The 13,056-nt window shown below is 37.2% G+C and overlaps 1 protein-coding gene across 1 annotated transcript; it reads right to left on the reverse strand.

The window, feature by feature from the left end:
* Window positions 1-20: 20 nt before the first annotated feature.
* On the reverse strand, window positions 21-12,658 carry LOC108666553 (protein no-on-transient A). The gene is made up of 9 exons (XM_018153451.2): window positions 12,200-12,658; window positions 5,652-5,870; window positions 5,165-5,323; window positions 4,772-4,914; window positions 3,178-3,327; window positions 2,577-2,722; window positions 1,758-1,948; window positions 722-797; window positions 21-40 (listed from the first exon to the last, which is right to left on the reverse strand). The coding sequence occupies exons 1-9, from the start codon at window positions 12,524-12,526 to the stop codon at window positions 21-23; spliced, it is 1,431 nt and encodes a 476-aa protein (XP_018008940.1). The 5' UTR covers window positions 12,527-12,658.
* Window positions 12,659-13,056: the final 398 nt, after the last annotated feature.

Below are 13,056 nucleotides of genomic sequence, written 5' to 3' on the forward strand. Positions count from 1 at the left end.
TTTCCCCAAAATACTTTAATTTACATGGCAATCACCGAAACTAGAATTATACAAATGGTGATTAAACAGAGGAGTGACATAGAATGGTGATTTAATAGAGGAGTGACATAGAATGGTGATTTAATAGGGGAGTGACATCACCGAAATGTCAGAGCCGCTTGCAGGAAAATTTCGAGTTTCGTTTCATGTCAAGCCAATTAACTGTGCAAGGCATCGCTCTGTATGTATTGTTACTTATATTTGTATGGCTGGTAATTCTTAAAAGTTTTTTTCTGCATTGGAAAGTGAAGCAGCTTAAAGAATGACCCAACATAGCAGTCTTGACACAGACAGGAAGGGACTCATCACACGACTAACTCACTCATAGCAAATGATGACACTAATTTAGCGAACAAAAAGATATTGCATAGGACTATTTTGAAGCAAATGGCTAATAATATAATTTAAACATAGCAGCAGAAGAATTTGTATAATAACTAGACAAAATAACGAAATTATATATTACCAGCATAATCAAAGAAGCGTATCAAGCAAAGAACATGTAAGTTTATCTTTATAAAAAACAGTAAATATATATGAAAAAAAATATTTATATGAAAAAATATTATATGCTGTGTTTATATGAAAAACTACAGTAAATATATATAAAAAAATATATTTATATGAAAAAAAATATATGCTGTGTTTATATGAAAAAAATACAGCAAATGAGATAACTCACCCCAACGCCACCCCGCCATGTGGTCGCCGTACAGCTCCTCTCCGCCCTCCTCCTTCAGCAGCGTGTTGCCTCGCTCCTGTCAACACAACCTCATAATTATCCGAATTATTTTATTTAGAACAGAACAACACAGTTAACTTCATTGTATCATTTGTAATAAAGCATCGTAACTGCGCTATTATTATATTTTTTTAAAACAACTCTATATTTATTATGCCTCGCTCCTGTCAACACAAGCTCATTATTATCCTGTCAACACAAGCTCATTATTATCCTTATCTTATTTAGAACAAAACAACAGTTGACTACATTGTATCATTTGTAATAAAGAATTGTAACCGCGCTATTGCTATTATTGTTTATTATTATATCATTTAAAATAGCACATATCTATTATGCCTCATTTCTGCCAACAAGCTCATTATTATCCTTATTATTCTATTTAGAACAAAACAACACAGTTGAGTTCATTGTATCATTTGTAGTTATAAAGCATTATGACCGAGCTTTTGTTAGTTTATTTAAAATAACTCAATATATATTAAATAATTTGTGTTTTCGCATTCATATAGATTTTATATTAACCACAACATACTATTTTGGTACATAATCTGAAATAGCCAGCAATAATGACCAGCATTTAATGGGCACAATTTGATTATACTGACCATCTTTTTTTGCCAGTTCAAGCAAATTTTCACCATCAACAACAACAACAAATGAACTCAATCGTTCATACCATTAATCCAAAATTTGTCAATGAACTCTAAGCAAGAAAAGCTTTAATCCTCTACCACCGTATGTCACTCTCCGGGAACATAACTGTAAATTTAAATTTAAGTTATACGTAAACTAAATTCAAACTGCAAAACAGAAAACATTTTAAAGTTGTCGTACGTGGCGGCAACCATCAGTGCAAGTCATTTTGCGTTCACTAGAACGTATCCTTTTTGGGAAGTAGGCTTGTGACAATATTGCTCCGGTTACTCGTGTCAGGCGGAAGAGGGTTAGGGTTAAGGTCAAGACCTCATCTGACCTGCATGAACTGCCTGTTCTCCTCCTGACGACGGCGTAGTTCCTCCTCCTGCTGGCGGTATTTGACTGCGAGCTCTTCCTCTATACGAGCCTGCCGCTCCTCCTCAATACGGCGGTGCTCCTCCCACTGCTGCTGCCGCTGCTCGTACTCCTGCTGGTGCGCCTGGTTGTTCTCTTCTCGCTGCCGCAGCTCTGCGCACCATCAGTATTATTAGAACATATCTGCTGATGCATAACATGAGTATCATGACATATCTGCTGATGCATAACATAACCAGCCGTTGTTTTGACCACCTTACATTCTAGAGCTGATATTTACAGTGCCTACATGAGTGAGTATTGTACTGCAGAGCTGATGTTTATAAAGCATCACATTATATACTACTCTGTACCCTACTGCAGAGCTGATGGTTATAACGCCTCCACAGCTACATTCAGCCATTAACATTATGCTTTGAACATATTGATGCGAACATGAATATTTGAATGAAGTTTTTAGTTTGATGAAATTCAAATAATTTATATTGAAGAACAAGCATAAACTAAGGAAGGAAGGTAATTTCAATATCAACATTAAAAAATTATATAAATTCAATTGCAATATCTATTTAATGCCTGCTTGTTTCAGCTCCTGTTAAAATTTTTACAGCTTGCAATATAAAAGCGCTAAAAAGTGGAATTAATTCGTAAATGTTCATGAGCGGAGCCGAGAAACGTGCTTGGCTCTGAGCAATAATAGGAAGAAATTACTCACTTTCTCTGAGCAGTTCAGTTTCGTGCTATTTAACGTAGTACTCAATAATAGGAAGAAATTACTCACTTTCTCTGAGCAGTTCAGTTTCGTGCTGGTATTTGGCGTACTCAATTTGTTCTTCGAGTTTCTGTTTCTCGTCGTTAAGTTCCTTCTCAAGCATCTCCTTCTTCTTGTCGAATAACTCGTAGAGCTGCTTCCATTTCAGTCCGTACCTGCGCAATAATTGGTCACTTGTGAGCAACAAAGCATGTATATAACCGTCAATTTTGAAGAGAAATAGCATGCCATGCACGTCCTGTGCTCCAACACAAGAGTTTATGAGAATTTACTTCAAATAGCGGACGCAATGAAAGGTAGGACGCACATCAATACATCGCACAAGCAATTAACACAATTGGTGCAAAAAATGCCTCCAAGGACATTCTGTCTCCAAGGCTAATAAGCGATAAAATCACAAATAGATCGTGCAGGAACTTCGCACTGTTGAGTTGCCGGAATTAAATAATGTAGAAACTACCCCTGGGAAGCAAAATGTCTTCTTAAAAAAGGGACTAGATAAGGAATGTAATTTATTCAAATTTGCTTGAACTTATGTAAAAATCTTAGCATTCAATAAATAAGGGTTATGAATAAGCCACGGCACTTAGATTGTGAACAATCAACTCACTCGAATTCAAAGGAGCCATGTGCAGCAAATCTGGGCCCGCTCTGCCTCTCCTTCATGTACTCAGGGTTGCGCTTGTTGACGTTGATCTCAGCCATGCCTTCGTTGTCGTCCACGGCGGACATCGCCTCCACGATCACGGGGCGTGGAGAGCTGTGAAAAACACGGCAACAGTTTAATGTGATGCAGGGATAGGCACTGTCGGCAGTAACTGCAGAGGAAATTATTGACTACCATCAGTAACTGGGAAAGAAATCAGTTGCTACAGTTAGTAACTGGGGAGAAAATCAGTTGTTACAATCAGTAACTGGAAAGCAAATACGTTGCTACAGTCAGTAACTGGGAAGGAAATCAGCTGCTACAGTCAGTAACTGGGAAGGAAATCAGTTGCTACAGTCAGTAACAGGAAGGAAATCAGTTGCTAGTCAGTAACTGGAAAGGATATCAGTTACTACAGTCAGTAACAGGAAAGTAAATCAGTTGCTATAGTCAGTAACTGGAAAGGAAATCAGTTGCTACAGTCAGTAACTGGAAAATAAATCAGTTGCTACAGTCAGTACCTGGAAAGGAAATCAGTTGCTACAGTCAGTAACTGTGAAGGAAACCAGTTGCTAGTCAGTAACTGGAAAGGAAATCAGTTGCTACAGTCAGTAACTGCAAACGAAATCAGTTGCTACAGTCAGTAACTGGAAAGGAAATCAGTTGCTAGTCAGTAACTGGAAAGGAAATCGGTTGCTACAGTCACTAGCTAGACGTTGAATTGATAAAAAACAATGTTTAAGACAAGCATCAATGATAATTACGAGTAAATAAAGCCAACCATTAGTTAGGATTGATTAGTGAAGGTAGAGACAGATACCTGTAACTGTACATTACAACTTCAATACCTAAAGGCAATCAGCACTCCCAATACACTTAGAAAAAACGGTCCCACCGGCATCCTAGTGGCCGGTCGCCCCGTGAAAATAAACTGTTTCGCCGTTTTTATCAGATTTTTACGATTTCTGGTGTTAAATTGGAATAAAAACGGCGACACGGTTTTTCTTTGCACGTGCCGACCGGCCACTGAAACGCCGGTAATACCGTTAACGGTAATTTTTCTAACAGTGTACAATAACATTTCAACAGCATAAAAACACCTTTGAGCAACATTGATCAGTCAAGAAAAATAGCTCACTGAATGACTAGAAACTAGATTGTGGTTGCTCTATCTTCATTATAAATAAAAACCTTGATTGCATCAAATGAATGTGAAATGTACTACTGACACAATTGTTACATGAATTGTACAGTTAATTTTGATCCGTACATGTTGACAAGTGTTGATTTAAAAGAGTAAAAAATTTAAATGGAGCTTAAAATGATTTCTTTCCTTACAAGGAGGAGTTGAAAATTAATGCATCTTAAGTTGAACCAAATATGTACTTAGAGCACTGTGATATTAGTGGATTCTACATTGGAAATGACTGGCATGAATCATCACCTGGGAATGTATAAGTTTCCTTTACCAAAGGTTAAAATATAACGAGATAATTATTATAATTGCAAATAATGCTCCCTGCGCGCTAATAAACAATTTAAGCAGAGAGGTAGAGACCTGGTTAGGAAGAAGCAGCCTTCTGTGCATCGCTTGAGGGCGAGCTGAGCACAAGGCTTCTTGCAGAACTCCAGGATGCCTTCACCAGTAGACCTGCCACGCTCGTCTGTGATCACGATCGCCTTCTCCAGCTCACCAAACACCTGCACGCCAGCAAGCAGGTATTATGACAGTCAGTAATTACTGTGCAGTAAGATAACTAATTAACTAATTGGCCCAATCCTAGTGACATGTGGAAAGCAAAACTCGAGAGGAATGCAAGCGAGTGTTAAAGAATTTATAGAATCCTCCAGGCAAATTTGTCCATAATATTCATTACACAAAATTTCAGTGACAAAAATAGATGAAATGATGCAACCGGGACAAAAAAATTACAAATGAAAATAAACTCACAGAAAATGACTTTTCAAAAAGCTCATTGGTGACCCAAGTGGAAAGATTTCGAACTTTGAGGGCAGTTCCTGGGGACGAGAACCGAATTTTGAGCTGTCGATTCTTATACTCTTTGAGATGCAATTCTTGACGGGCCTTCTCAGCATTACTTTTGAAATCCTGCACAGTAAACACAGTTATCAATGTTTCATCTCACACCAGGACAATAGAAAGAGCTTTCAATCAAGAAGCATGCTTTTTGGAAGCAATTTTTATGGGCATTAGTCTTTTGCTTTGTACACCATACACAAACAATGGAGGCACTTGCACTTATACATGGAGACTGTAGGATGGCATTTCAAAATAGTGCCAGCCACTGCTGCAGTTTCCATGTACCATCACTTTCTTGTTTACTCAACACATAAAAACGTGAAAAAAGTAGGAACTGTGCATTTAAATTTCACAGTGAACACAAATTAATTGATAAAAGTAGAAAAAAAGTACCAACCATGCGCACAAAAGCAAAGCCTTTGTTTTTATCAAAATAAACTTCGTCAAATTCTCCGTAAGGTTTGAAGAGTTCCCGGACATCATCTTCAGTGATATCAAGAGGGAGGTTGCCGATCCAGAGCCGGCAGTGATTAGAGAACTTCCTGATTGTGTCTTCCCGAGGGGGCAAGTCTACCTGGGGACCAGCCATCTGCTTCAGCCTCTCACTGATGCGGTCCTGAAAAACAAAACAAAACTTTAAACTCTGGAGCACAATTCCCAGGACAGTAGCAATTTTTTGTTGTAGATTAATTTAAAAAAAATAATTTTGGAGCTAATTGAAGCGGTTAGTATATTGGCATTACTTATATATAATAAAAGACACATAGAACTGCTTAATACAGATGCATATTTCTCTAGTGGTAAATAGTATTACAGGAGACAATATGTGGACAAGTTACCACATATCGTCACTTGGAAGCTCAATCTGAAAAGCCCACCCTGCTTCTAGTTTTGTGTGCAAGGCTAAGCTTTATATAACACCTCTGTTAAGGGGACCGGCTACCCCCCCAGAAAACTCCTACAGTTATCATCCGATCATCATGAAACTTCACATACATACGTAAAATGTAAAAAAAATAACATTTTGTTCGTATGAATTTTCGAAAAATTGATAGAAAACATGAAATTCATAGAAAACGGCTAAAAAGGGGTACTACAGAAAATCGATCTCCTCCTACAAATATCGTCCTACAACATCCAGACACATATCATTCGATTCGTAAAGACCATATCTATCGACGTGGCCAACGCATTTTTCATTTTCCCCATATTTTCACCCCCTCCCCCCTTCTCCCCCATATATAAGACGAACCATGCACAAATTCAAAAAAAGCGATAGCCACGTCGATAGATAAAGTCTTTACAAATCGAATGATATAACTCTCATTGCTGTAGCTTGAAAACTGTAGGAGGAGATAGGTTTTCCGTGACAGTAAGTTCAATAAGTTGAACTTTCCAGGACAGCTCGACAAAGTCACGCATGCCTCGAAATAGGCACTCAATGTAGCATGGATACCAAAGTAAAGGCTTCTTGTTGCTTAGTCCACTCAAGGATGCCAGCAGCAACTCGTAGCGCAACTCTCCGTACGAAGTTAGGAGGGTAACTGAAGTCAGTTGCCAGATACAGCAACATATGTAGTCTTCACTGTTGAATTACGTAGGTTCTATTTGTTAAGGAATTCCCCCCCCCGCCCCCCATTCAAAGCGCAGCTGAAGAAACTATATTCAAAGATTTCAGCAGTTAATTAATTTATATGTAATTAGTTAAAGAACTCTCCCACCCGCCTCCGTTTAAAGAGCCGTCATGAACGTAAATATTCACGTAGAGAGATGGCAGTGGTACCATTGGAAAGAGGAGAATTCCAGCTTTAAGATGAGTATAAAAACCGGAAAACGACAAAATTGAAAATTTTAGGGTAGCCGGTCCCCTTAAACAACAATCATCTGCCTACCATTCCATAAATGACATCAACCATTCCATCACCCACAACAATCTCAGAAAATTGACACATGAGCATTTCAATGAAAGTTTTGACTCTTGAAAGCATGAATGATGCTCTTTCTACATTTCTTAATGAGGGAAGTAGCAATATCTGTTCAATAATCAACAGCAAGTTTACAGAATTAAATAAAATTAAAGTTGGATAGATTTTCTTTGAATTTGTCTAATGAAATTTTTATTATAGTACTTCATGCTATCAGGCCATATTAAACAAATTATCCAAAGTTCTGCAATTTACTCTTTCAAAATGCAAAATTAAAAAAATGCTATAAAGAAAAAACATCTAGGAATTTATCACATTTTCTTGTGCTAAATTTAAAAATTAGGAATTCTGCACAATGCACGTTTCTATGTTTTCCCGCAAAATATATAATGTTAACCTCTTTTTAGCGCATTTTCTCATTTATGAAAAAAAGGCGCTATTGTGCTCATCATGTCCATCCATCCATCTGTCTGTGACTTCACGTTGCTGAGTATCCATGATACTCGGCAACAAGAAAATATGCTCTCTGTCACTCACTGCAGTGAGTACTGATATATTTTTCTACCTCTAACCTCTTCTGTAAACATCAAACTGTCCTAAAAACTACCAATCAGCCTTGGAGCTGAACTGCATAAATTGGGCATTGAAATGTTTATTTTAAAGTTTCATCTTTATTTTGATATGGCAAAATGATCAAATTTGGTCAAAAATTCTTTTTGAAAGCTGACATAATTTACATAGGTATATTTAATGCTATATGGTGAACAGCTGATGAAGCTTATCATCAATGGATCTGTTGTGAGTGTCTGCTATTTAACATAGTCCCTCCCCCATGATTATACTTCAATATATGTAATAAATATAGTTGGTAAATTAAATTTTCTTGCCTGGCAGGTCACCAGTTGTTTGAGCAAAAAAATTGCAACTCATTTTCAGGATATAATCAAATTCTATCAATAACGTAATAAAACATTTGTTGTAATTGAGGAGAAATGCTGCGTGTCTTACACACAATCATTTAAAACCTATAGGCATTTCCTCTCTGCCTTTTTGCTTATGCAGGATTTTCATTGGCATTAACAATATATCAGAAATAAAATATTTGAAAGATCAAAGAAATGTTTTGGATTGCAACAATAACATGATATTCAACTATAAGAATATTGTTTCTCTCTTTAGAAGTGCTAACTTATTAAAGCATTTCAGCTAAGCATAGCCCAATTGAGTTATTTTTAATGAACATTCTGTCAAATTGAGGCACGAGCATGACCAAAATCACTAACAATAATTTAGCAATTGGACAGAATTGAAAACTGCTGAAGGTACCAAGAGTTTGGTTGGTATATCAGGCTCCCAAAGCATGGTTCTTTTAGGTTGTGTGAAGTATTATGCAAGTCATGCCATAACCAACATCACAAGTATGTAGATTGGTGAGCTGCTTTGACCAGTTTACAAGTCAGATGGTATGCTTTAGATTAGAGTCTTACTTGCTTGAATTCTAAGGAGATGTTTTTGGGTTGGCATCTCCAATTTTGCATAAATACTGGATCACAAATTACAACAGCAACTTCAACTCTGAAACAGGGTGCTTTTTTTTCAAAAACTTGCTACATCCAAAATGACTGCTCCCATCAATGTTAAATTTTGCACACACTAAATGGACACTTATAACTATCTTAAATTTGTGAATCAGTCATACTGAGTGACAACTGACAAGTTGATAAATATTTTGACCTTTTACTGTTTTATGCATTTAATTCACCAAGCACATGGCCTAGTGCTTCAAATTCATGTTTTTAATCTAATTGGACCTGGGCTCACATTTTTGTCACAAATAATTTTGATAAGATCCATATTTAGAAAGTATTAAAAAACTGACTATATAAAGTTCAATCAATTTTAAATACTTGGAAAAATTTATGTCTTAGTTCAGATGTCTCCCCAAACTATGGTCCACGAGCTGGGTCCGGTCTGCGGCTAGGTTCTATCTGACCCATAGGACATCTCGTAGTTCAACGTAATATGTATAAAAATCGAGTGCGGCACTTATTTCTGGTTATGCATGAAGTGATAACAGTAAATGGGCATGACTGGCCCACAAAGGTTTCAGAAAGCTTGCTCTTGACCCTTGGTAAAAAATGTTTGGAGGCCTCTGGCTTAGTATATCAAGTGAAATCATTGCCTGTAGTCTCAGCATGCAAAAAAAATCATTTTGGTAATGGTAAAAATGTTTTTTACAGAGCTTCATAAGTCCTCAAATTTGAGAAGCTCCTGTGGAACAATGGAAAAGTCTAGAAATTTTGTTCCAATTAAGAATCACAGGCAACATATTTAGCTACAACCCTGTGGTCAAAAAATAGAAATAATAAAAACTCAAATTTTTCAACTCAAACCCATAGAGAAAATTATCAGGGTGGGATTTAGAACAGTACTTTATCCATGAATAAATAACACATATGGCACATTAGACAGAAAAATCCTAAAACTTGACTTTGCCTTTATAACTCAGCTGAGAATTTAGACCAAGTAAATGGTTAGAATAGATGTGACATATGAATGGCAATGAACCATTCCAAGAATTCCACTATGCATGATGCTGCTCATTAATCCTGTCAGGGACTCAAACAGGTCAAAAATATCTACTTTCTATGTAGGCTTGTGCAAAAACTGCATGTAGATTACAAAAATTCAAAATGGCAAACCAGCAATTTTAATCCCAGACCAACAGTGCAAATGAACAGCTTTTTAGTTGCCCTCTCTCCAAATCTCATGAGTAGCCAAGGAGACCATTCATGTATTGTGGATAACATTATCAGGACCTTTCCTACTCCTGCCCATGCATAAGCTGGTAGTTGAAGTGTGGAAAAGTTTGACAGCAAAGTATTCACAACCATTGTGTCATTTGTGTGAAATATTTAATTGGTACTAAGACGGGCTAGTTGCTTCCCATGAGCTTGTAGTCTTTGTAATATGGTAGCTTAGCCTGCCCCTTTCTTGAGGAAACACGCAGTTTTAGGCATAATGACAAACCAGAGATTTTTAGAATCAGTTTGTTTCTAATTTCCTAATCTCAATACAAAAAAATTTCTTATACTACATGAATAACATAATAATGCTGTATGGTATCCATGATACTTTACTGGTCTGCTTTCTAGGACTCAAAAATGAACTTCAGGAAGTCTAAGAACTCCCTCCTTTTAAAATATGCTTTCAGCCTTCAGGTGGCCAAAGGATGACCAGCTGTTGGCTAGAATTGGCTCCACCTTTTTTTCCATTTTTGTAGCTGCAAGATTTCCCCTGCCACTAGATGAATGAATTTTAAAAATTTGCTACTGTGTCCTGTGGACATCATCTTGTAGCTAGCTCACTAAGCTCAGTAGCTAGGGTAAACGCGGTATATTCCAACACATTAAGGACGTAGCAAAAAATGAATCGCTATAAAAAAATCACCGTATGGTAGGCGCAACTCAAGTTCTGTTTGCTTTATGTCTCTCAAAACACCACACTAGGGTAAAAGCGGTATATTCCGACACATTAAGGACGCATCGAGAAATGAAAAACTATAAAAAAAAACGTATGCATTACGTAAGTTCTGTTGCCTTCACATGACTCTCAAAACACTTCACTACGCGTCAGCAACGATGAAACGTCACAAAATGTTGCCATATTTATTAAAAAGCCTTTACATGGAACTAAAACAAAGCTTAATATAAAGGAAAAGCTGGAGAGGTGACAGAATTACCTACGATGTCGGAAAATACTGCGTTTACCCTATGTACCAGCAACAATGAAACATCACAAACTGTGGCCATATTTATTTAAAAAGCCTTTAGAATGCAAACCTACCAAATCCATGTATTCCAATACTGTGTGTGACTAAATTTGGCATTTTGTGAGCCTAATTCCAGCCGCACTTTAAACTCTACTAATTCGTAATTCCGACCCTCTTGTGTTCAAATTCCGATTGCTGTGTGAGCTGTATTGGAATACAACACAGCTCAGAATTATAACACTATTGAATATTGAACACTACTTAATTAGGCTTTTAAGTAAGAGCTATTAAGCTTTTAATTAGGAAAATTTCAATTTTTGCACACAGCTTGGAACAAGCTGTGTGTGCCTAATTCCAAGCTGTGTCAGAATTAGTTTTTATGTGTCTAAAACCATCTCTTAACAATCATCTATTAATTTTTTTACCACTTGAAATCAGCAAATACAAGTATAATTAAGTTAAATGATTCCTAATATATTCACAGACGTATTTAAAAGTCTCAAACCATAATTTTCTTTCTACACAAACAAAACACTAGCCCAAACCTAGTGTTTTGGCAATAGTATGGCCTCTATGGCGCGCAATAGTATGACATCACTATTTCAACCATCAATGAATGCATGAAACTAAGACAAAGCTTAATATAAAGGAAAAAAACTCGCCTCAAAAAAGTTGAGAAGTGTTGGAATTACACGATGGCGGAATATAGGTACCACGTTTATGGTTTACCCCTAGCCTTAACCTCAGTTTAGTTTTAACAAATTTGCATTTTGCATTCCTATTGAAGGCTAGCAACTCAACTGCTGCAACTGTGCAACATCATTATTGTCATTGGCAGTCATCAATTTCTGATTCAAATAATGAAATTTGTTAGAACTTAGAATGAAATTCGAGTAAGATTATTTAATGACATAGGTACCTACCTACCCTAGTATGGAATATATCTACTTGGCGAGCAGGATTGCGGAAGTTGAAAATTTTATGAAATGACATGTTTGCGAAGTGCAAACCGCGAGATTTCATACCTACTGAAATTATATGATATTAGAGCCGCGATATTTCAGACAAAAATATGACTTTTCCAGACTAGTACCTACCTAATCCCTTTCCCTTGATTAGCCTATTTGATATTGAAATTTCTACTTTCTGAGGGGTATACAATTCATAAATGATATTAGCCTAGGTCATATATAGCTATGATAAATTTGATAATATAGACTATAGAGGATCATCCCCGAGTTTGCTCACCATTTGTTGGAAGCCTTTGCCATCAAAGAAGGCACCTCCACCACCACCGCCGCCACCACCTCCACCGCCGCGGCCACGACCTCTGCTTCCTCCTCTTCCACCTCGCCCTCCCTCAAATGGTGGTCTGTCGTCCACATTATTGACAGCACCTCTACCTCCACCACCTCGAGGTCCTCCTCTGCCACCACGGAAGGCTCCACCAAAACCTCGTCCACCACCGCGTCCACGGAAGCCACCCATAGCCTCGCCATTTTCGCTAGGTTTGCCAGGACTAGTAACATCTTTTTTCAACATGTCTGTTTGCTTTTGCTGTTTAGGAGGCTCCATTTTATGAAATCTCACGATTAATAATTGAAACACTAAGAAGAAAAGTCACTTAATAAGAAATACAAAATGGCGGCGGTGCGTCGCATCACCAACCCGGCTCAGTTCAACGATCGATCTGAAAAAAATGGCGGTCACGAGTGTTGCCGAATGATCAAGCTACGTAAATATGCTATGGGAATGCATTCCGTTCCTGCAACCTAATATCTAGAATTCAATGAGCAGGTTATGATTAAACAGCATATTTATATTTTAAAAGCAGCCTTCAGTCATACGAAATTTTGAAGAATGAGGGGGCTATTAGGATTATGCCGCTCTCATTACTTATAATAGGACTTTGAGTCATTTGGCGGATTTTCGTTAACTAATCTATCATCTCCGTAAAGTTGGCAGTAGATTAAAGAATATATTAGTGTATTAGTGACTGTTCAGAAGTTAAAATCAAGAAATAGAAGTCCTAATCTCTGATAATTTGACCTCAAATTTGTATGCTTCCATATCAATAAACAGATTAACATCGTTCGCTGTCTTGA

Source organism: Hyalella azteca, unplaced genomic scaffold (genome assembly GCF_000764305.2).
Source record: "Hyalella azteca isolate HAZT.00-mixed unplaced genomic scaffold, Hazt_2.0.2 contig12050, whole genome shotgun sequence".
NCBI lineage: Eukaryota > Metazoa > Arthropoda > Malacostraca > Amphipoda > Hyalellidae > Hyalella > Hyalella azteca.

Excerpts from the sequence above, each read along its gene's own strand:
- LOC108666553 (XM_018153451.2), bottom strand. The coding sequence starts at position 12,526 with ATGGAGCCTCCTAAACAGCAAAAGCAAACAGACATGTTGAAAAAAGAT. Across the intron at positions 5,871-12,199 it reads GCAAAGGCTTCCAACAAATG|GACCGCATCAGTGAGAGGCT; the intron begins GTGAGCAAACTC and ends TTTGTTTTTCAG. Across the intron at positions 3,328-4,771 it reads GGCTGCTTCTTCCTAACCAG|CTCTCCACGCCCCGTGATCG; the intron begins GTCTCTACCTCT and ends TGTTTTTCACAG.